Here is a 23196-nt window from a genome sequence, read left to right as displayed (position 1 = left end):
ATAATGCCCTCTAACATACTCAGATTAATCATGTCTAATCCTCAATCTATCCTCTTTAAATGAGGGTTCAGCTCGTCAAATGTCGGCTTCCGACTGCTGGGTTCTTCTTTTATAGACGCTGCAATTGCTCACCCTGCCCCTTTTGTGATGTCATCGGTGGGGCGGGTCTATAAAAGCAACCCAGAAGTCGGATGCAGGCAGGCACGGGTCTGGGAAATCCCGGCCCACACATCACTAATGTATATAGCACTTATAGGCTTATGGATACACAAAACTGATACAGCATAGGGTTTAAAACAATAAATAAAAAAGCACAAACATTTCTTTACATTCATCTAATTGCTGTAAGTTTCGGTGTCTCAAGTATTGATGTTTTAAAGATTCCTAAAGAAACACATACAGTGGCTCTACCATAGGGCAATTGGTATGTTCCGGTGAGAGCCTGAGTGTCAATAAACAGTTCTGTATCTTAAGGCACCACAACCACCTGTGTTTAACATCTAACCTTATCATCTAATTTGATATTTAATTGGGAGTAAACCAATTCAAATGCTAATGTGCAAAACTAGTCTCTCATGCACAACCCAATTGCATCCAAACTGCATCTGTCTATGGTTGATAATGATGCAAACCATGCAAACACATTTGTTCAGATCCCTGTGGTTTACTTATTCAATGCAGCTCAGAATGTATTCCTTAGGAAACTCATTGTAAATGCATGTTTCTAATTCTATATTCTATAACAGCCTAACTTTATTACCTTGAACCAAAAGTTATCTATTGGCTAACCTGCAGATGGGATACATTATGGACTTCTAATCCAAGGGGGCTTCTAGCCCAAAATAACAGGTACATTTTTAACTGCATTAGAAAAATTTTTTTAGGGGACTTTCCTAGGATTCAAGGTTTAATGGCATCTCCTACCTGTAGTGAAAATATATCATAATATATCATATTTTATGCCTGCACAGATTGTTTTTTAAATGAAGGTATTGGGCTGGAAATCAGAGTTGGTAGATGAGAGGAAGAATTCACCTGTTTGCACAAAAGAATGTTTAGAAACAATTTAAAAAGCTTATCCAATATTAAATTTGAATAGAATGATTTTAATAGTTTTTTTCCGAAGAAGCTTTACAGAGCACAATATAATATGACGGTTTGGCATTACAGGTGAAATTTGTTCCTAAAATTCCTTGAGCCAATGGGTGCTCCATAAACACTCTACTTGACAAAGATTGCAAAAATAAAAGGCCTAAAAATTCAACCCAAGCTCTCCAAACAGAAGACAGATCCACTGATAGAAACTCATCTGCTAACAGAAACAACCTAAACTAACTGATTCCAAATATAGCTTGGGGCACCCTGACAGCAAACACCGGGTTGCTTATCACTTACTTGTGTTAATAAAAAGAAAGAATATTTGTACATTACCATTTATTATAACAAAAAGGTTATTTACACAATGCAAGTATTTTTTAGTGGAATGAACATACTTGGAAAGTAACTAACAGTCTAATCTACATATTTTCCTAGGATGTCTCCATCTCTGAATAAGAAGTAGTCCTGCAAATAAGTAGAAAAATATATTAACCAAACGCTTTAAAAGAAAATATATTTTACTTATTTTCATACATTGAGATTACCTTGTCATCCAGTACAACCTTTGTACCTCCATATTCAGGCAAGAGGATTTGGTCCCCAACTTTTACACTCACAGGCTGAATATCTCCGGTCTAAAAAATATCACAAAAGAACGATGTAGAGTGACATTTTAAACATGAATTTATGAGACCACTAATACAAGCATGCAACTATAAATGTAAAACTCTTTACAGCCCTGCTACTGGAGATGATGGACTCAATTACTACTCCTCTGACTGGCACATTGAGAATGAAATCCCATATGGGGCAGTAAAATGATATACAGACTGGAAATCAAATTTACCACTGTGCTATAGCCTTGCACCAGTCTTGTCTAGCACCACAAAAATGCACCTCTAGTCCCGCTCGCCTACCAATGAAAACGAGTAGGCAGTCTTGTTTACAGACGGGAAGCAGGCGAAGCAGACGAGATGGCCACGGGCCGTGAAGGTTTTGTTGTAACTGAAGCATGAGCAGGTATGCGGGGAATATGATTGCGCGCAACTAAAAAAAATTATTATTTGCAATTAGAAAAATGCTTATATTGACTTCTCAAAGCCAAAGGGGACTTTAATTTTTGACCATAGATCCCCTCAAAGGTGTAGATGTTATAAGCAGCTTTTTGAACCATTTAGTTCAGATATTAGATTTGTTCTCTTCCACATGCTTTAAAAAAAAAAAAAAAAAAAAAAAAAAAAACACAAACCAACAACAACAAAATACCTTTCCTCTAGAACCTTCTCCAACAGCAACTACAGTTGCTTGCAGCACTTTTCCTTGTGATTTTTCAGGAAGCATGATTCCTCCTTTAGTTACAGTTTCTGCAGCAAGCCGCTCTACGAGGACTCGATCAAATAATGGAACAAACTTTTTGAAAGCTCGTACTGCCTGCGATTAAACACAAGAAAGAACATCAGCAAATGTAGAACATCACAAAAGTATATTGTACAAACACACTAGATGAATGTATGGCCTGTATCTTGCATACACCAGTGTCCATATGTTTTGTCACTCTCTGATGGCCATAAATTAGTAATTTAAGCATAAATATTAATCCTCACACAACATTATTAGGAAGGTTACTTGCTGCTAATATTCCTGTAAAAATCTTTGAGAGGTCCTCAGTGGTGTTTGTCATGAGGCAAGGTGAGAATCTTGCAGCAGGAGGCAGTGCCTCACAGTTTATCAGGGGAGGCAAAAAGCTGCTCCTGGTAACTTTAAAGGGATCCGGTCATTGGAAAACATGTTTTTTTCAAAACGCATCAGTTAATAGTGCTACTCCAGCAGAATTCTGCACTGAAATCCATTTCTCAAAAGAGCAAACTGACTTTTTTTATATTCAATTTTGAAATCTGACATGGGGCTAGACATTTTGTCAATTTCCAAGCTGCCCCCAGTCATGTGACTTGTGCCTACACTTTAGGAGAGAAATGCTTTCTGGCAGGCTGCTGTTTTTCCTTCTCAATGTAACTGAATGTGTCTCAGTGGGACATGGGTTTTTACTATTGAGTGTTGTTCTTAGATCTACCAGGCAGATGTTATCTTGTGTTAGGGAGCTGTTATCTGGTTACCTTCCCATTGTTCTTTGTTTGGCTGCTGGGGGGGGGGGAAGGGAGGGGTTTGATATCACTCTAACTTGCAGTACAGCAGTAAAGAGTGATTGAAGTTTATCAGAGCACAAGTCACATGACTTGGGGCAGCTGGGAAATTGACAATATGTCTAGCCCCATGTCAGATTTCAAAATTGAATATAAAAAAAAAATCAGTTTGCTCTTTTGAGAAATGGATTTCAGTGCAGAATGCCCAAAGGGATATATAAGATTATGTTGTGGAGCATGCTTTGGACCTGGGGATTTCCGGGTTAACTGCTCTTTCTGTAATTTGGATCTTTATAACTTAAGTCTACTATCATGTAAATATTGCTTCTAATAGCAAATAGTTATATCTTAGTTTGGATCAAGTACAAGGAACTGTTTTATTATTACAGAGACAAAGGAAATCATTTTTAAAAATCTGAATTATTTGATTATAATGGAGTCTATGAACTTATGGAATAATTGTTTTCCAGATAATGGATCCCATACCTGTAATCAGAATAATTTAACGAAGGACAGATCAGATCAAACACGTTTAAATTGTTTTTATGGTGATGTCAGATACTTTGACAGTAAAGCATCATTGAAAGTTATCTATTTGTACTAGTAAGGCCAATTGGGCAAGAAAAAAATTGAAAACTGAAGGGAAAAAAAACAGCTTTGCAGTGAAGAGTAAATCAAATGTCAAATTATATTTTTAGAGGGGGTGATAAATGGACTATTTTCTACTTGGTCCTTGGTGTTTTTTTTTCCACAGAAGACCTTGAGACTGGCACTCTATTAATCTTCTGTGTTTTTCTGGGGGTAAAGTATGGCTTTCATGTAGGCGGTTTCCACTTTGCCCACAAATGTAATAAATTAGACAATCGACCAGCAAACTGGTAAATGAAGTTCTGCATATAAAAATACAAGGTTATGCACATGGGCAAAAAACAACGAATGCTAGTTAAACATTCACTTAAGACTTGAATTTGTGAGGTTTTTATCTACTTCGAATAAAGTCCACATTTAATAAAAAACAACCCCTCAAAAATCTGCTTATTTATTATTAAAAAATATTAATATAAAAATATTAATAAAATGGTGGGGGAAAAAATTTGAATACCTTGAATTTGTGAGCGAACAAGCTCGAACAAAACTTGAAAAAACTCCAGCTGAAATTTTGCCTAGGACAGCCGTCATTGACTTTTACATGACCTTGCAAGCTTTTAGATGCCATAGTTTGGTATTCAGTTTTTTTGGAGTTTTTTTTAGCTTCATAAATACTTGAGTTGAAGTAAAATTCCAGTTTGCAGTTTATCACAATAAAAAACGGGAATCAGGTTAAATATTAAAATGTTATCATTGCTAAATCAGCACCTTAATGGTATAGTGTTACGGGCCTCCTTCCTTAATTAAGAATGAATTAGGGGTTATTTTGGACAACTAATTTTTTAAAGGGGTGGTGCACCTGTAAGTTAAATTTTAAGCAACTTTTCAAGTGGCCTTCGTTTTTTTTATTTGCCTTTTTCTTCAGAGTCATTCCAGCTTAGGGTTAATGAACCCCAATTAAAAACAGGCTCTATAAGGCTGAAAATGTATTGTTACCGATACATTTTATTACTCATCATTATATTCAGGGCGTCTTCTATAAGCTCGAACAAACCTTGAAAAACTCAAACTGAAATTTTGCTGAGGACAGCGGTCATTGACTTTTACATGACCTTGCAATCTTTTAGATGCCATAGCATTCTGGTTTTTGGAGTTTTTTTTAGCTTCATAAACACTTAAGTTGAAGTAAATTTCCAGTTTGAGGTTTAGCACAGTAAAAAACTGGAATAGGGTTAAATATTAAAATGTTATCATTGCTAACTAAGCACCTTAATGGTATAGTGTTATGGGCCTCCTTACTTAATTAAGAAGGAATTAGGTGTTATTTTAGACAAATAATTTTTTTAAAGGGGTGGTTCACCTGTAAGTTAACTTTTAGTATGTTATAGGATGGTTAATTCTAAGCAACTTTTCAACTGGTCTTCTGTTTATTCGTTTTTATAATTTTAATTATTTGCCTTTTTCTTCGGACTCATTCCAGCTTTCAAGTGGGGTTAACGAACCCCCATAAGGCTGAAAATGTATTGCTACCGAAACATTTTATTACGCATCTTTATATTCAGGGTGTCTCCTATTCATATTCCAGGGTCTTATTCAAATGAATGCATGGTTGCTAGGGTAACTGGGACCCTGGCAACCAGATTCCTAAAATTGCAGACTTGGATAGCTGCTGGATAAAAAGCTCTCTACTAGTGATTTGCAGGTCGAGAACAACTGGACCCGCACCCAACCCCAGACTACCCGATGCATGCTCCAATCTATATTCTTACACATGACCTGCCATTGATGTGATGTCACTGAAACAAACTTTGTGTGGATGTTGGGTCCTGTGTGCTTTAGGGGTTGTTCACCTTTGAGATAACTTTTAGTATGAGGCAGAGAGTGATATTCTGAGACAATTTGCAAATTCGTTTAATTTTTTATTATTTTTAGTTTTTGAGTTATTTAGCTTTTAATTCCGCAGCTCTCCAGTTTGCAATTTCAGTAATCTGGTAGCTAGGGTCCAAACTACCCTGGCAACCATGCACTGATTTGCGTAAGAGACTGGAATATGACTAGGAGTGGGCCTGAATAGAAAGAGGAGTAATACAAATTAGCAATAACAATATATTTTTAGTCTTTGCTTTTTAGAAGGGGTCAGCGACACCCATTTAAAAGCTGCAAAGGGTCAGAAGAAAATGGCAAATAATTAAAAATCTATAAAAAATAATGAAAAGAAATTGCTTAGAATTGTCCGTTCTATAACATACTAAAAGTTACCTTAAAGGTGAACCACAGCTTTCAGAGGGGACTGTATTTTCTTATGCAGACAAAATATAAAAGGCTACAAAATGTTTTTTTTTCTGTTAATGACTCTGCCAGTTAAAAGTTGCCAAACTTTTTTTTATATAAGGGGACAAAATACCACCCTTTTAACCTCAGTGTCCGTTTATGAGAAATAAAAAGTGGCTAGCCCATGATAGTCTGCCTCTAATATAAAAGGATGTAACAATTGGGTTGCTACAGAAATGGATTCCCTGGCAACTTTGTGTGTTTATCATTGTGGATCAGCTCATAGATGCAGGCTGAGAATCAGTACCACGTGACACTAGTCTTAAAGGGCAGCGCTTTAATTACCAGCAGAGACCCCACTTTAGTAGCAGTACTTTGATCCTTTATGCATTAAAGGTACGGTTTATCGGTATAAACAACACAAAGGGAAATAGCATGCGATAATCCGACTGCACGCTTACCTACAGTACTCACCATAATTAAACAACGCCTGACGTCTCAGCACGCGACCAACTGCACAGACTCCTTCCTCAGACTGCCAAATCTGACCTACATCCACGTGAATAGAAGAGAAGCTTTGCACATGCGCAGTGGAATGACGGGCCGAGATTAAAATCGCCCAAACACAATTAAAATCGAACGACAACAACCTTATGTTGTATATGCGTCGACAGTCTACAGTTCACCTTACATTAGGGCGAGTTTTGAATTTAGATTTTAAAATTGATCCGCGCAAAGCCGACGAGCTTTGAACTTCGGTTTATTACTTCCGGGTTAGTGTCAATGTCACCTAAAACCTTGGAAAGCCGACGATATTCCAGAACGTTCTGGAAAGAGGCCCAGGAACTTGCATTTCGGCATATACACCGCTCGTTGTGCAAACTCATAGTTCATAGGAGGAGCTAGGTGTCCAGTTATAATAAATGCAGGGGCGGGGTTTCTTTTATTCCGCCGTGTAACTCGTTCATGATTAGCTCTCGGTAGTGAAAGCTTCCGGAAGCCTGACACACACACGTGATCCGAAGAGGAGCTTAGAAGGTTTTGCTGTAAGGATTCCCATTCTGGGGCAGACACGTGCGTGCGTATAGAGAGAAGTGCTCTGCGGGCTGAGGTAAGTTCTACGAGTTTCTTGTCACGATTCTTACTTCAGCTCAGGACTTTATGGGTGGCAATGGCTGAAAGGAACTTGACGTTTTCTGTGTCATTAGTACAGCACAACTAGAATTTTGAAGCCCTTGCCGCATTCTTTGTACAATGACCTTGTCTATTCTGTCCTTTCACATTATCCCATACCCACATGTCCGCAGCTCTTTGTTCTGTCAATATAGGAGTTAATAAGGGCTACTTTTCTCTCTCCTTTTTTTTACCACACTCTTAAATTGTCTACAGAATACAGCTTTGTATACTCTATGCTTTTCTGTAATGGGTTAGTTTTCATTCATTCTCTTAAAGAGGTTGTTCACCTTGAAATGAACTTTTAGTATGATGTAGAGTGTGACATTCTGAGACAATTTGCTATAGCAGCTCTCCAGTTTGCAATTTCATCTGGTTGCTAGGGTCCAAATTACCCTAACAACCATGCCTGATTTTAAATGAGAATCTGTAATATGAACAGGAGAGGCCCTGAATAGCAAGTCCAGTAATAAAAAGTAGCAAGAACAATACTTTAATACATTTGTAGCCTTACAGAGCATTTTTTTAGAAGGCTCAGTGACCCACCCCCCCCCATTTGAAAGCTGGAAAGAGTCAAAATAAGGCAAATAATTAAAATAAACAATTACAAAATTTAAGGCAACTTAGGTTCTCTCTCTCTCTCTCTCTCTCTCTCTCTCCTTCCAAAATATTTTTTTTTTTTTACTGTTTATTTAAAAAAAAAAGTGTTCAATGCACGTCTCTTTGTGTTTCCAGGTGCGGTATCCGCATTTACAACTTGTAACAATAGTTGATAAATTTTTCCGCATCATCTGTGCAATGTTGGCAACAGTTGTATCCATTTGAACAGCTGCCTTTTGTAAAACTCAGGCAAAAAATTCTATATTCGTAAATCAGCCAAAAATGAAAGAAAGTAATTGGGGAAAAAAAATGTCTTTCGTTCTGGTGAGCAATCTATAACTTAACTGGTAAAAGTGTTTGAAGGGCGATGACCTTTTTTAGAAGGTCGTTTCCTGAATTTCTCCTTTTAGACTGAAGGTCCATGACAACTGGCAGTGTCCTACTCCCATATAAGCTGGAGGGTGAAGTTTGATCTCTCAGCCCCACCCCCTGCAATCTGTGAATTCTGGCTAATGCCAGGGTGGCTGTGGTAAGATGCCATAGACAGTCACTCTTTAGTAGGCTGGAGGGGGGCTGTTTGGGCCTCTGTTTACTTAATATGCCAAGGCCTATTTTATTCTCCAGTCCAAGCCTGCACAGGGCTCACTTAGCTCCCTTTCTGAGATGCAATCACTGCTGTTACAATTCTGCTACATTTAGTTGATACATTTCTCCGCAGTATTAGCAACTATTGTATCAAGTGTAACAGCTGCCTTTAATGAAACTCGGGGATTCTGCTCAGCAAGGACAAAGATAACAAATGTATCAACAAAATGTTTCAATTTAAAACGGTGTGTACACAGTTTACAGGGTCAGTGACCCCCCCCTTCCCAGAGCTGCTTTAGAAGGTGAAAAATGACACTTTTATACTTCAATATTAGAAAAAGCGAAAGTAATTGTAAAAGGTCGTTATTACTGGTGATCTATCTGAAAACAACTAGGTGTTTAAAGGTGAACAACCCCTTTAATTGTTGCTTTAGAGAGAAAGAGACTGATCTTGATATTCTTAAGGAAAAAATTACAGGTTTTCAAGAAGAGAGCATCTACCACCGTGGCCAGAAAGTGCAAGGGATAGGGATTTAAATAAAGGTGAGGTATCACAAGAGTAAAAGTAAATGGCCTTGTGACATGGCAGTGTTTATTATGGCTTCTAATGTATTGAACATATGCGTTTAATGAAATTCTAGTGTTTACTGATATTTTCTGAAGCTGCTATATTTTGTACAGTTACCACGTGCAGCACTTTATCCAAAGTTTTTACTCGACCCACAATGCAGATTTATAGTTGTAGTCTTCTATTAACACCTTGCTTACTATGCAGAAAAATGTCCCTTTCTCTTTTAGAAATGCTGCGACTACAGAGAATTCTACAACATGCAAAGCCAGCTTCCAGAGTACTGGCTTTGAGCTTGAGCCGCCAATATGCCAAAGATGTTAAGTTTGGGGCTGAAGCCAGAGCCCTTATGCTTCAAGGGGTTGATCTATTGGCTGATGCTGTGGCTGTGACAATGGGACCCAAGGTAATGTATGTACATGCTTCATTAAGAGTCAGAAGGATTGTGCAGGATTTTAAAGGACATGTCAACCCCACATTCAAAAATGTAATCACTGAAAAGCCTCTTTGAAAGCTCTAAATACCTGCCACTTTGGTTGTTCAAAGGTTAATAGTAAGGCTGTAGCATCCACTTAATCGCTAAGAATTTTTTTTCTCCTCTTCTAACCCACTCAGTCCCCTCCCTCTGAAATTTCCATTGGCTGTTGGCTCGTGAGCATGCTCAGTTCTTCTCAACTCAGATTAATAAACACACCCTCAAGTCTAGCAGCCAAGAAGAAGAGATGGCATTGCTGGTTCCCATAGAAACTCTGCTGTAGCTGTCCACCCTAAAAATTGGGACCTCTAGCTACGAATTGTCAAAACTAGGTAGTTCTTTAGCCCAGGTGAAGCATACCATGGAATTTAAACAGATTTATTTTTTTCTTGAATATATGTGGCTGAGTTGTGCAATATGTAAAGAAATTGTGGTATGAATATTATAGGAAGGTTAACCCAGCTCTAAACCATCAAGGATAGACCAGAAAAGCTTATCTAAGCAATCCAAGTAGCCAGGCTGACCAGATAGGCTCTGTTCTTACTACTGATTTTTCAAATAGTCAAAATTTAGATATTGTTCGAATTTCTTGAGCATGACCTTTTTTTCTATTAAATGTCTTTGTAGGGAAGAACTGTTATCATCGAACAAAGCTGGGGAAGTCCAAAAGTAACCAAAGATGGTGTGACTGTCGCAAAAGCAATTGAACTGAAAGATAAATACAAAAACATAGGTGCCAAACTAGTTCAGGATGTAGCTAACAACACAAATGAAGAAGCGGGAGATGGTACAACCACCGCAACTGTCCTTGCAAGGTCTATAGCTAAAGAAGGCTTCGAAAAGATAAGCAAAGGTGCAAATCCAGTAGAAATCAGAAGAGGTAAGTTTAACACCACTTTCCTTTGGTTTGCAGAAGTAAATGCTAATGGTACACTCATCTATTTTGCTTTCTGGCACACAATAGTGTACTATGTTTCTCCACTGAAATGAATGGTGTTCACAAATTGTCAAAATTCCCAGCTCCCTAGAATGAGGGTAATACTTGGATGTTTTTGAACATTCTCTTTCTATGCTTATTTACATTTGCAGATAAAACTGGCTTGGGTTTGTCTATGAATAATCGTTGATGGTAGCTTGTTTTTTTTGAATCTACAAATTTGCAAAATATACCCACATGATTACACCATTATAATTTTTCACCAGAAGTTTTATACCCTTTGACCATCAAACAAATATGTTTTCTCAAAACTATAGCCTATAAAGTCCAAATAAATGCATACAGCAGAGGCTTTTCTGGCTTAAGGTTTTTAATGTTCAATTTGCTCCAACTGCAAAAATTATTTTTCCATCAAATTTACCCCCAATATCTCTGATCATGGGGTTCAGCAAAATCCTGCTGGAGGGCCACTCCATTTATCCGAGTTATAGCACATTAATGGCAAGAGTAGTACAGGCAGTTGTTTATGTATGCCTCTCTCTTTGTCTGCCATTAGCTTAACATGGAAGAGCCTGGTCATGTGTAAAATGTGGCTTTTCTAGATACCATAGTAAAATTTACCCTTTTTATAATAGCACTAAAGTTGCATGCTAGTATTTTATTTTAGAAGATATATTCATAAAGTCCAACCTCAGGTACCTATTGAAGCTAGCCATCTTCAATCACTAGTGTCTCTGATTTTTCAAGGCAAAATGTTGACAGGTGATGGATGTTTTGACCTTCAATGTTCTCTCTAAAAGCACCATGGCCATGCAAACATGTAATAGCCTGTAAATTTCCAAGACAGAAAAAAAATATAAATAGAACTATCATTTTTATTTAGTCTGTGCAAATGAGTAACTTTCGGCCAGATCTCGATCGGGGAAGCCCGTCGGGGGGCCCCCATACACGGGCCAATAAGCTGCCGACTCGGTCTGTCGGCAGCTTTTATCGGCCCATGTATGGCCACCTTTACGGCAATTACTGTTGGGAGAAAAGTATCCCCTGACTTGCAATCAAACTTCGGTTTAAGAAACTATGTTCTAGATAACTATTACATACTAAGCTTAATTTACATTGCTTCTGGTTACAAAATTAAATAGCTATACCATGCAATACCATGCAATTAAGCTGCATCCTGGATCTCTTGCTGTCTATCTGTCTCCTTTTTCTCTGGCATTTGCTTACAAATACTCTACTGTTTCAGGTTGCCTCAGAGTTTGGTACTCGGCCCTCTGCTCTGCTGTTCTCCCTGTACACAAACAAATGTTGACTAGCTTTACGCATTGTTGCAAAGAGACACATCCATTTGATGGCTGTTATCTGTTTTGGTGTGTAATAAGAAAGATCTCTGATCTAGTCACACTAAATAAAGCTAAAATACATTCCCAATGCCCAAAATGCTGATCTCAGGAGTGAGTACTCCTGGAAGAGAGGCATACCTTATTTTCTTCTTATTTTAAATTAATTTGAATTTCTACACATAATCCTTATTTATGATTATGTATTTGTGTAAAATGTGTATAGCTGCATTGTCCCATGTAGGAGTACTTTTCCAAACAGGCACTAACTAGTCTAGAAAACTTGCATTTAGCCCACTATCTGACTTTGCCAAAGATTAAAATACGGTTTATAAAACTATCATAATTTTTTAAAAGTAACTTTTTAAAAAAATTTTTTATTACTTGTATAGGTGTAATGTTGGCAGTAGATGCGGTAATTGCTGAGTTAAAAAAGCAGTCGAAACCAGTGACAACACCAGAAGAGATTGCTCAGGTAATGTTTCCTTCTAAAGTCGATACTCTAAGAACTACCTATAATTCCTGTAAACAAAAACTTGATGCTGGTGGGGTATAGCCAATTTGAGCAGACATGTTTTTAAAATTTTCAAATCTTTATTGCTGATGTTTCCTTTTTTTAAGCTAGAAATTGGGGGTTGCAGTGCATGTATAGATTGTGCTAAAACATTGGATCTAGTATAACAGAACTGTGTAACTATAAAATGGTGGGGATGTCTCCTATATATAATGGTGGAAGGAAAAGATGCAGATTGGTATATTCAATAGCTATACAAACCGAGCCTGGGTTCAGTCCATAAATATTTATGTTCCTACATTGCAAAGATGGTCCACACTCTGGGCTCTACAGTGATTGACAGGCTTGAGGACTCAACTGTCCAAAATTTGCAGAATGCTTTATTTGTTTTTATTCAAAACAGCTGTTCACAACAAAATAGACATTAAAGGGCACATTTACTCAGTTCGAGTGAAGGAATAGAATAAAAAAAACTTTGAATTGCGTTTTTTTTTTTTTTGGCTACTTCGACCATCGAATTGGCTACTTCGACCTTCGACTACGACTTCCAATCAAACTATTCGAACTAAAAAACGTTCGACTATTCGACCATTCGATAGTCTAAGTACTGTCTTTTTTAAAAAAAAAAACAACTTTGACCCCTTACTTCGCCATCTAAAACCTACTGAACCTCAATGTAAGCCTATGGGGAAGGTCTCCATTTAGCTACAGGTGAGGCAATTGGCCCATAAAATAAAGGTTGCTTTTGTTGATTATTTACAGCACAAAACTAAGCACATTTTTTCCCAAATAAAAGTTCTCTTGATACTCATTTTTCTTTATGGCGAGTATTTTTTGTGTCCTTTGTGGTTCTGATTCAACACGGCAGTGCTAGGCAGCAACAGTGCTCATAAAACATATATTATAAATTGCATGTAAAGATGCATAGCTATTTTTATGGTATTTTGCATACGCATTCCCTACCAAACACTGCAATACATTTAGACAAAATTTTATACAGAGACACTTATTATAATGTAATGTCGGTTCATCGTTTATTCTAGGTTGCTACCATATCCGCTAATGGTGATGAAGAAATTGGCAAAATAATCTCAGATGCGATGAAAAAGGTTGGGCGTAAAGGTGTTATTACAGTTAAGGTAAGTCCTTAAATCACTCATATCACTTTTTTTTTAAAGGTATTTATTTACATTTTAAACATAACATACAACACAAAGGTATATGTCAGGTAACATAAGCAGTGATCACAATATATCGAGGTCTCGCAGGACCCCTGCAGCGCAGCTTGGCAAAGAACACTCCATACAGTTGACAGTTTAACCCCAGCATGAGACAATCATACATGTAAGCAACAATATCCCCATTCGGGCACACAGGGACAGAGCACACTACCCCCCAGACAACAATCTAATAAATCACAATGAGATCCACGAAATAAGTGGCATCCCTAATGAGTTACATCGCAAGATTCACTTCATCGTGGGCCTCTAACCATGGTCCCCAAATTTTATCAAATTTTTGGGGGCAGTGCCTAGCTAGGTACGTTAGCTTTATTACTGGGAGCCGATCATTAACCACTTGTTGCCATTGCTTGACTGTCGGGGGTAGGGGGCTCATCCATTTGATGGCAATTTGTTTTTGGCATAGAATAAAAGAGTGCGTAGCAAGCACCTGGTTTTTACGAGGGGCGCTAGTTCTTCTACTATTCCTAAGAGACACACCTCCGGTGCAAGTACCCCAGGAAGCAGGACCACTTCAGAGAGGTGAGAGACCACCCGTGCCCAGTAGCTGCTGATCATGGGGCAGGACCATAACAAGTGAAAGAAGTCTGCATCCGGTCGTCCACATTTGGGACAGTCAGCATCAGGGTTTCTACCCATGGCCTTAAGTCTCAGCGGCGTAATATAAGTGCAGTGCATTATCCTAAATTGCACCATTTTATCTTTAGTGGAAATCAGAAAACTGTAAGCCTCACTAGTTGACTCCTTATATCACTTTTACATATTTGTTTAAATATCTTCGGTTTATAGTTAAAAACACAATCTGTGATTTATGAATGTTACTGAATACTGCAGAGGTTTGGGCAAATGCTTATCTGAAATTTGAAATTGTAATAAAAAATTCAATTCCACGAAGCATTTACGGTTTGGGTGAATCGGACTCCAGCAAAAGCTGATGACTCCTGAATCCAGAGGATAGCTAAAAATAGGCAAACCAAAGGGGTTCTTGGTTCGTTTTCAAGATCTTAAGATTGTAGAATGACCAACTATGTCTGTGAACTTCCTGTACCACCTATAGTTACATTCATGTAGCCCATACTTCCCATCCAGTCACACCAACAGCATTTTGTGGTGCACTACAAATTGTGGCCTCTCAAGAAGCAAAACTCCACATATTATACATTATCATACATTATTGGTTTTATAAAGGTAAAATATTAAACCAAATAGGATTGCTTTGCCACCAATGTGGATCCATGCAGCCCAGGTAGGATCAAGTTCACGGTACTGTTCTTTTATTACAGAGAAAAGGGAGATTTAAAAAAATAATAGACTTAGAATGCTTAGAATAGACTGTATAGGAGATGGCCTTAATTGAATGCTCTCTGGATGTTATTTAGAGATAAGAGATTCCATACCTGTACTAGGTTAAGGTGAGTTTGTGAGAATAGATTTCAATGTTTGGGTGGGAGATTTTTTGCTTTTAGCCAGAGGTGGTAAAAAAAAAATATAACTATTTACTGTATTTTTGGGTAATTGTTTTTGTTTCTCTTCAAGCTCCTCTTACCTTGTGCCCCCCCAGACCCTCTCAAAAAATATAAACTTTTAAATGGGGCACAATTAATTAAAAAAAAAAAAAATTATAGCACACACCTATTGGACCTTTTTAATATCAGAAAATGTTTGTCATCTGTCTACTGCATTTATAGTACATGTTTGGGAGGACAGTTTGCTTATTCCATGAATATTTCTTCTCTTCCACTTGCTAAATGGAAGATGTCTGCAGCTTCCTTTCGTTTAAATTTAGATCCACACACACCTTGTTAATAAAGGAGGGTGGAATACTTATCAATAGGAATCTGTTGACATTCTAAACTCTCATGTATTTCAGGATGGCAAAACTCTTCATGATGAGCTGGAGATAATTGAAGGCATGAAATTTGACAGAGGTTATATTTCACCATACTTCATTAATACAGCTAAAGGTATGTTGAATTTCATTTTTTTTTTTTTATTCGTTTCATCTTTTATTTTACTTTGTGCATCATAATTTCCCTCCTATTAGCAGGGATAAATGTAGTAGTTCTAGGAAGCTAGTAATCGTAGAAAATGTTATGTTCCATAAACTGTTAAAATCTAATTCTAAATATTTAGGGATCAGGTATGGGTAACGTTTACTCCTTTTGTATACATCAAGGAAAAGCAATGATTGAAACCATAAAATCACAATTTATTTAATTTTAAGTCAATTAAACAAAATGTTCTCCCATTTTTTTTCTGAATGACTAAAATTGCTTGGTATTTTAAATATTTTTGGGGAAATCATCCAGCAGTTAAAAGGCTCTTTTTAACAAGATTTCAGTGTTCTATTTGGTCTGTAAATTCTCTCTATTCTCTGAATACTCTTGTAAGGCAAATAATATTTGTTCTTCAAATCCGAATACCTTTATTTAGTGGTTCTTTACTTATAAAGATCAGGAAGTAATGCAAATCTAATTTCTTCAAGAATATAACCTAAAATGAAAATGCGATGGGGGGGGGATGGGCCAATTAATGGCAACATTTTCTTGCATCCACTACATACCCAGAATGTATAGGTAGAAACAATCCCAGAAACATCTAACTGTAGGTTCACAGTTCAAATGCTTTGAGTGCAGAGTTTTGAATTTATGTGCTGTAGGTATCAAATGATCTTACTCTTTAAATATATAATTCCTGGGTGCTAGGGTAAATTGGGCTCTAGCAACCAGATTGCTGCTAAAGAAAAAAAGCAAATTAAGAAAATAAATAAAGGCCAATTTCAAATTCCCAGAATATTAGTCTTGTGCTGCTTACCTAGCTAACTTCCAAAATAAGGTTTTCTGAGCATGGTCTTTATGCATATGCTGCTATTCCTTCCTTTATAGGTCAGAAATGTGAATTTCAGGACGCCTATCTCCTCCTGAGTGAGAAAAAAATTTCCAGTGTTCAATCTATTGTACCTGCTCTTGAAATTGCTAATTCTCACCGTAAACCACTAGTTATAATAGCAGAAGATGTTGATGGAGAGGCATTAAGCACGTTAGTGTTAAACAGGTGAGTTTTAACAATCTCCCCCCCCCCCCATATATTGTTCAGAACCCATGATTGGACTGAATGGGTTGATTTGAGAGTAGAATATGCCACTGGCCTTATTGGACATCAGTGTTTCAAGCTAAAAAAAAAAAAAGAATATGCACAGGTTACATAGCAAGAAATCTCTGTAGAATACAATTGTTTTAGATTAATTTTGAATGACTATGTCCTTGGCTACTAAAGCAGCTTATTTAAACTATAGTATTGTTTCTGAAGCACCCCCTATCCCCTATCTGACTATTTCTGACTTCATTGTAAGCAGGGCTGTGGAACTAATTGTAGACAGAAGAGGCACCTGCCTAGGGAGAATAAATGCTGATTGTCATCATTGTGCCCATTATATTCCCATAGTTGTTTGTAATGTATAATCATTTTCCCAATTTATGTTCAAATATGAACTCCTGGCTATATAAAATCAGATGTGCAGTGTCAAGACATGGAATTGCACATCAGGTGGTTATAGAAGGTTTGTGAGGTTTTTAATTTTTTTTTTTATTATACTGACAGTATTACCATTCTTTTGCTGTAGGCTGAAAGTTGGGCTGCAGGTGGTTGCTGTAAAAGCCCCAGGTTTTGGGGATAACAGAAAGAACCAGCTTAAGGATATGGCAGTTTCATCTGGTGGCGTGGTAAGTAAAAAATAAAAATAAAATACAAATTGGTCTTTCTTGTTTCATGGAAGAATTTCTAAGACTTGGTGTGTATTCTAAAAAGTTAATATATTTTCTTTTCCCGTTTTAAAGCATGAGATTTACAACTACAGCAAAATATATTAACATATATACACACAAGCCATGAATATCCTGTAAATTATATCCTTATAAACCGATCTTGGTGATGTCGTCAGTTATAAATGGAGCTTAGTGATGTCATTTTTCACATGACTCACTAAAACGTGTGTATTATAAAAAAAAAGTGCTTCTTGTTGGAAAATTTTGAGTATATTAGATGTATGTATAAGAAGAAAAATGATATGGTCATGGAACTCCTTGGTGACTTATAATATTCTTATTTTACAATAGGGGCACTTTATTCACTATATTTATCTTATATCTCCAACACACTCTTAACAATCCTTTTTTAGTGTCTTACAGTAAAAAAAAAAGCTCTGTACTCTATGCCACCTGTTTAGATGTTTGTGTTCTGTTTATTTGAACTTCAGGTGTTTGGGGAGGAAGGTCTCAGCCTTAGCCTTGAAGATATTCAGCCCCATGATTTTGGAAAAGTTGGAGAAGTTATTGTTACTAAAGATGACACTATGATATTGAAAGGAAAGGGTGACCAAGCTCAGATTGAGAAACGTATTCAAGAAATTCACGACCAGTTGGAAACTACGAGCAGTGAATATGAAAAGGAGAAGTTGAACGAGAGATTGGCTAAGCTGTCAGATGGTGTAGCTGTATTAAAGGTAAATATAAAATTGAGGATGCTGGTACATACAGTGTACAGTAAATGAGCCTCGGCTATATTATAGCACAGTGCTTTGCTCAGCGTGTTGGTTTGCATCAGTTCTGCCTATTTGTATTATATCCAAAATGTGACCATATCTTTCAAGAAATACACGACCGAGGAAGTGCAAACATTTTGTGCAATATGTAAAATAAATATTATTACCTACTGAATGGCATTGGGCAGTGCGTTTTAAGGAAAAGGGGTAACGACAGATACAGATTCTTTCATAAAATAAACTTTAAAAAAACAAAACCTTACTCCATAGTGGTCATACAAAAAATTGCCTTATTGCATGTCCCTCCTGTGCACTAAATCATAGGCTTAATATGCTCAAACGTAGGCTCTGCTTTCCTAACTGTACTTTTGAAAGAATCTTGTGAGGGTTTCGCTTTTATCTAAAATGCAGGGCATAATTACATAGCTTTTGTATAGTTTGGAACATAAATTACAGACACGCTCATGCAATCATTGGTTGCAAAGATCTAATATGCTTCTTTCATTATCTTAAACCACCCAATATCTGACAATAAATTCATACGTCCTTGTGACAAATTAAGGCAGAAAACAATTTTGGGACGTGATGTGTACAAAGCAATACACTGCAATGTTGTGTTTTTTTTTTTTTTTTTGTTTGTTTTTTTTACATATGGCAACTTGGGTGGTTTTTCTACAAAGCTTTATAAATGTTCTTGCAGAAGAGGCGCTAACAAATTCTAACCAATGCAGAAGTACCATTGTTTGGCCCCGATGTCCTCAATATGGCAAAATCACCATCTTTTCCTAAATAGAGCCGCCCCAAACTAGGTCTGGACTACTTACTAATTTGAATTCCTTAAATTGCAGCCCTTCTCAGTTGCATTCCAGTCATTTTTTCTTTTTTTTTAAATTTCATTAATTTGCCAAACATCAGCTAATGCATAAATCAAGTGGATACCCTTAACTAATCTGTTGGATTAAGGTCAATGGTTGTGAGTGGTGTTCTAAATTCTCTTTATTCACTAAAAGTCAAGGAAAAAGTACACCATTCAAATATTTCACTCAAAAACCCAGCCTTTACTGCTGGATACAAAGGTCGCCCATGTAAAAGTATGCTTTGTGTTTGTTATGCAGATAGTTCATGATAGAAAAGTCTACATTTTAACTTGTTATTCATCTTCTTTAGGTTGGTGGTACTAGTGATGTTGAAGTTAACGAAAAGAAAGATAGAGTGACCGATGCTCTAAATGCAACCCGTGCAGCTGTGGAAGAAGGAATTGTTTTGGGAGGAGGCTGTGCTTTGCTCCGATGCATCCCAGCGCTGGACTCTCTAAACCCAGCAAATGAAGACCAGAAAGTTGGTAAGTTTGTTTATGAAATGTTTTCACAATCCGTAGTCTTGAATGAACCCCTTAGCGAATATAATATCCCTTAAATTTATCCTATGATCCATCACTGCAGCGATTTTGCGAGAAACCTGTCGCTGTTAAAGGATAAGGAAAGGCAATTTACATTGGGGTTGCCAAAAGTTAGGTACCCCCAAGTGATTATATTCACCTGACTCCCCGGGCTGGTGTTCCTATCAGCAGAAATCTGCACTGGCTGAGGGTTCTCCCAGCGAGCACCACAGAACGATCCTCATCCTCCTTCTTCGATTTTCAAATTTCCCGTGGCAGATGCATGTGCAGTAGAACGGAATAGCCGACTTTTTAAGTTAAAGCCGCAGGAAGAGGATCCCTCATGGTGCTCGCTGGAAGAGCCTCGGGCTGGTGCCATTTTCTGCTGATAGCACTGGCCTGGGGTGTCATTTAGTTAAAACCTTTTTGTATAAATCAGTGCATGGTTGCTAGGGTAATTTGAACCCTAGCAACCAGACTGCTGAAACTGCAAACTGGGGAGCTGCTGAAGAAAAAGCTAAATAACTCAAACCAAAAAAATAGCAATTGAAAACCAATTGCAAATTGTCTCCGAATATTACTCTCTACATAATCGGTTAATTTAAAGGTGAACAATCCCTTTAATTTCACTGTATGGAACAGAAGGTGTCTTTTGAATTCCAAATACTTATTTTACATATTTGCAAGAGATTGTTTAGTGTTGGAGTTGTGGTTTTAATATTTGCATTTTCTTAACAGGCATTGAAATCATAAGGAGAACGCTGAAGATTCCTGCAATGACCATCGCAAAAAATGCAGGTGTTGAAGGTTCGTTGGTGGTAGAAAAGATCATCCAGAGTCCAGTTGAGATTGGATATGATGCCATGAACGCTGAGTTTGTAAACTTGGTGGAAAAAGGAATTATTGACCCAACAAAGGTAACAATATGAAGTGGTGCCTCCCTCTTTGTTATTCAGCCATAATCTTGCCTTAGAGCACTTAGCTGGGTTTACCCATAGTAGCTCCATCCTGGTCAGCCATTGTCCGAATGAAACTTGTATAGCTGCTAGTTAAAACAAAGGAAGGTAAAATTGAAAGCCCTCAGATTTGCCTCATTTAAGTAACCTTGTATTTTTTCGAATTGTTAAAATGGTATCCAACCGGTATTTTTTTGAGTAGAACCACTTCAGGGGGAGATTTTTTTTTTACATTTTTTAAACACACTAGATGCCCTCACATCTGCTGGGAGGATTTACTGGCGATTAAAGCGCTTTATCAGCCGAATCATCTTTGTATTTTGACTATTTCAGGACTATTTCAGGCATATTCTTTTTAAGAACTGGAGATAAAAAGTGCACTGCGTATTCTAGATGGAGCCTTACCAGAGTATTGTAAAAGGGAAGAATTGCCCTCTCCTCCCTCAAATCTATACCCCTTTTAATACAGGACAATACACCCTTGTAGATAATTTCAGCTGTAGCAAGAAATGCCACAGTTACCCTTATGTCCTACTTTGTTATAGATTTGCCCAAAAGGAGGGACTAAACACTAATGTTACAAATTGTAACAACTTCTCCACAGCTTACAGACAGCATGCAGGAACTACATAACCCACAATGCATTGCACTCTGATGTTCCGTTCCTTATTGAAATCACGTGTGCAGGGAATTGTGGGGTTTGGAGGACAGATGGCTTCTAATACAAAGTAACAGTAGTCAGCCAGCTCCGCAAAGTAGTCAGAGCAGGGGGCTAGGCTTAGGGAACTGTTCCAAACCATTAAAAATCATGAAAAGTCTGCATATTTTTTAATTGATGTATATTGCAAAGTTGCTTGTAATTATGTTTCCCTTTCAAAAAGCTTAGTTATGTTTGTGTGGAGTTCCCCTTTAATAATAATAATAATAATAATAATATGCTAGGTAATATCCCTGGGTGATGATGGTTTCCATACATCTTACTGTGCCCACCTATTTTACTGTACACTTCTCATAAAACAATCCTTTACAGCTGGTATTTTATTGACTAGAGGGGCCACTATCCTGCATCCAACATGGCAATCTGTCATATATCAATACCCTGTGAAAATGTGATCAAAAAATAAATTTTTCTATAAATATATCTTGCATGGATTCCATTTGTTAGTAATAGCTGACCTCTGCATTTAATCACAATTCTGAAGAGGTTGTGTTTTTTTTTTTTTTTTTTTTTTTTTACATACCATGGTCTGTCTCTTCTGATTTGCAGGTTGTCAGAACAGCTTTGATGGATGCTGCCGGCGTTGCTTCACTCTTAACTACAGCTGAAGCGGTTGTGACAGAGATTCCAAAAGAAGAAAAAGATGGCGGCATGGCTGGAATGGGAGGGATGGGAGGAATGGGAGGCATGGGCGGTGGAATGGGAGGTGGAATGTTCTAAATTTTTATACAAAGAACTGATAAATGGCCGTGTTCCAAGCTCGGAAGTGTTGAGAGAACAGTGGAAAGCTGTGACACTTGTGAAAAGATGGTTTAGATTACACAACTGTTTACTGCGATCATTATTCATTGCCTTCATGTAATTTATTTTCTATTTTGGAAGCCCTTTGTACATTCCTTTAAACAATTATGTAGTTGCCATTGTTACAAAAACATTGTTTAAACTATTATGTCATTTTTACCAATGTTTCAAGTTCATTGATACGTTTTTACATTTACTGCCACTACTGCCCAAACTTTAATGTTAGTGTCTAATCCTGGCTAAAAAAAAACCATTAAATAAAATTGTACTAATTATGTTTACTCTAAATTCTAGTTCTGAATGTAAGATTTTCTTCCTTGGATTCCATGTTGCTTCCCCCCCCAAGTCAAATTGCGCGCGCCGTTAGATTTCATTCTCAAACACGGGCTTACTGTGAAGAGGTCTTATAGTAACGCTAATGTATAAATGTATAAAATATTCCTACAAATTCATAATACTTAGTATAAAATAGGCAGACACTATTTTGCATGCTCACTTAATAAACCTGATGGGGCAGATTTACTAAAGGGAAAAGTGGCCGTCGCTAACTAAATTTTGCCAGAAATCCAATCTGCAGGGACATCACTAATTTACTAGCAGGCATAGAGGACAATTCGCTAGTGAAAGAGACCGTTGTTCGCACAGTTTCACGTCCTTTATCCAGGTGAATTTTTACTCAAGCGAACGATCTTTACTCGGCAAATTCACTTGTGCGAATTTTACAATCTTTTGCCAGAGTTTCCTTCGTCCCCTTAGACCAGGTGAACTGATAAGATGAAGCTTCATCCTCCTCAATCTTGTCAGTGACATTATATCCTGTATGCTGAAAAGTTATAAAAGTTGTAAAATACGCTGGCATTTTTTTTCCATATTTGATTGCCTTAAAAGTCCTAACTATTAAAGATCTTTATGTTAACATTTTTTTTTTTCCAAAATTTGAGGGACTTGCCACATTTGTTGTAGGGTGGGCTCATGTCTAGGGCATTAGAGGATCTCTTTTGTCTTTATTTTGTAATAATAAGTGGTCGCTTCAAGCATTTGTACCAACATCTCTAATAAAGACGTCCATACAACCTACGTGTACCTGCACTATTCAAATTGACGTAAGAGTACTAATAAAGTTTCGCTAGGCAGAATTGAACACTAGTGAAAGATAACTATGAAATGCTCGTGCTGATGAATTAACGCTAGCGAAAGTTCCCCTAATTTGGCTGCTGAGATGCATGTTAGTCAATTGGCATGGTGGTAACAAATTTACGCTTGGCTAAGTGT

At 37.3% G+C, this 23196-nt stretch overlaps 2 protein-coding genes across 2 annotated transcripts; one reads left to right on the top strand and one right to left on the bottom strand.

The window, feature by feature from the left end:
• Positions 1-1085: 1085 nt before the first annotated feature.
• On the bottom strand, positions 1086-6705 carry hspe1.S (heat shock protein family E (Hsp10) member 1 S homeolog). The gene is made up of 4 exons (XM_018239047.2): positions 6573-6705; positions 2365-2529; positions 1644-1733; positions 1086-1563 (listed from the first exon to the last, which is right to left on the bottom strand). The coding sequence occupies exons 1-4, from the start codon at positions 6573-6575 to the stop codon at positions 1513-1515; spliced, it is 309 nt and encodes a 102-aa protein (XP_018094536.1). The 5' UTR covers positions 6576-6705; the 3' UTR covers positions 1086-1512.
• Positions 6706-6937: 232 nt separating this feature from the next.
• On the top strand, positions 6938-22212 carry hspd1.S (heat shock protein family D (Hsp60) member 1 S homeolog). The gene is given in 12 exon segments (NM_001090501.1): positions 6938-7209; positions 9255-9430; positions 10127-10379; positions 12169-12251; positions 13334-13429; positions 15402-15495; positions 16417-16585; positions 17154-17253; positions 17787-18032; positions 19239-19413; positions 20188-20366; positions 21673-22212. Coding segments are annotated over 11 exon segments (1740 nt in total). The 5' UTR covers positions 6938-7209; positions 9255-9256; the 3' UTR covers positions 21844-22212.
• Positions 22213-23196: the final 984 nt, after the last annotated feature.

This window comes from Xenopus laevis, chromosome 9_10S, assembly GCF_017654675.1.
Source record: "Xenopus laevis strain J_2021 chromosome 9_10S, Xenopus_laevis_v10.1, whole genome shotgun sequence".
Classification (NCBI taxonomy): domain Eukaryota; kingdom Metazoa; phylum Chordata; class Amphibia; order Anura; family Pipidae; genus Xenopus; species Xenopus laevis.
Note: the sequence above shows the minus strand (reverse complement) of the source record. Positions and strands in the feature narration are given on the sequence as shown.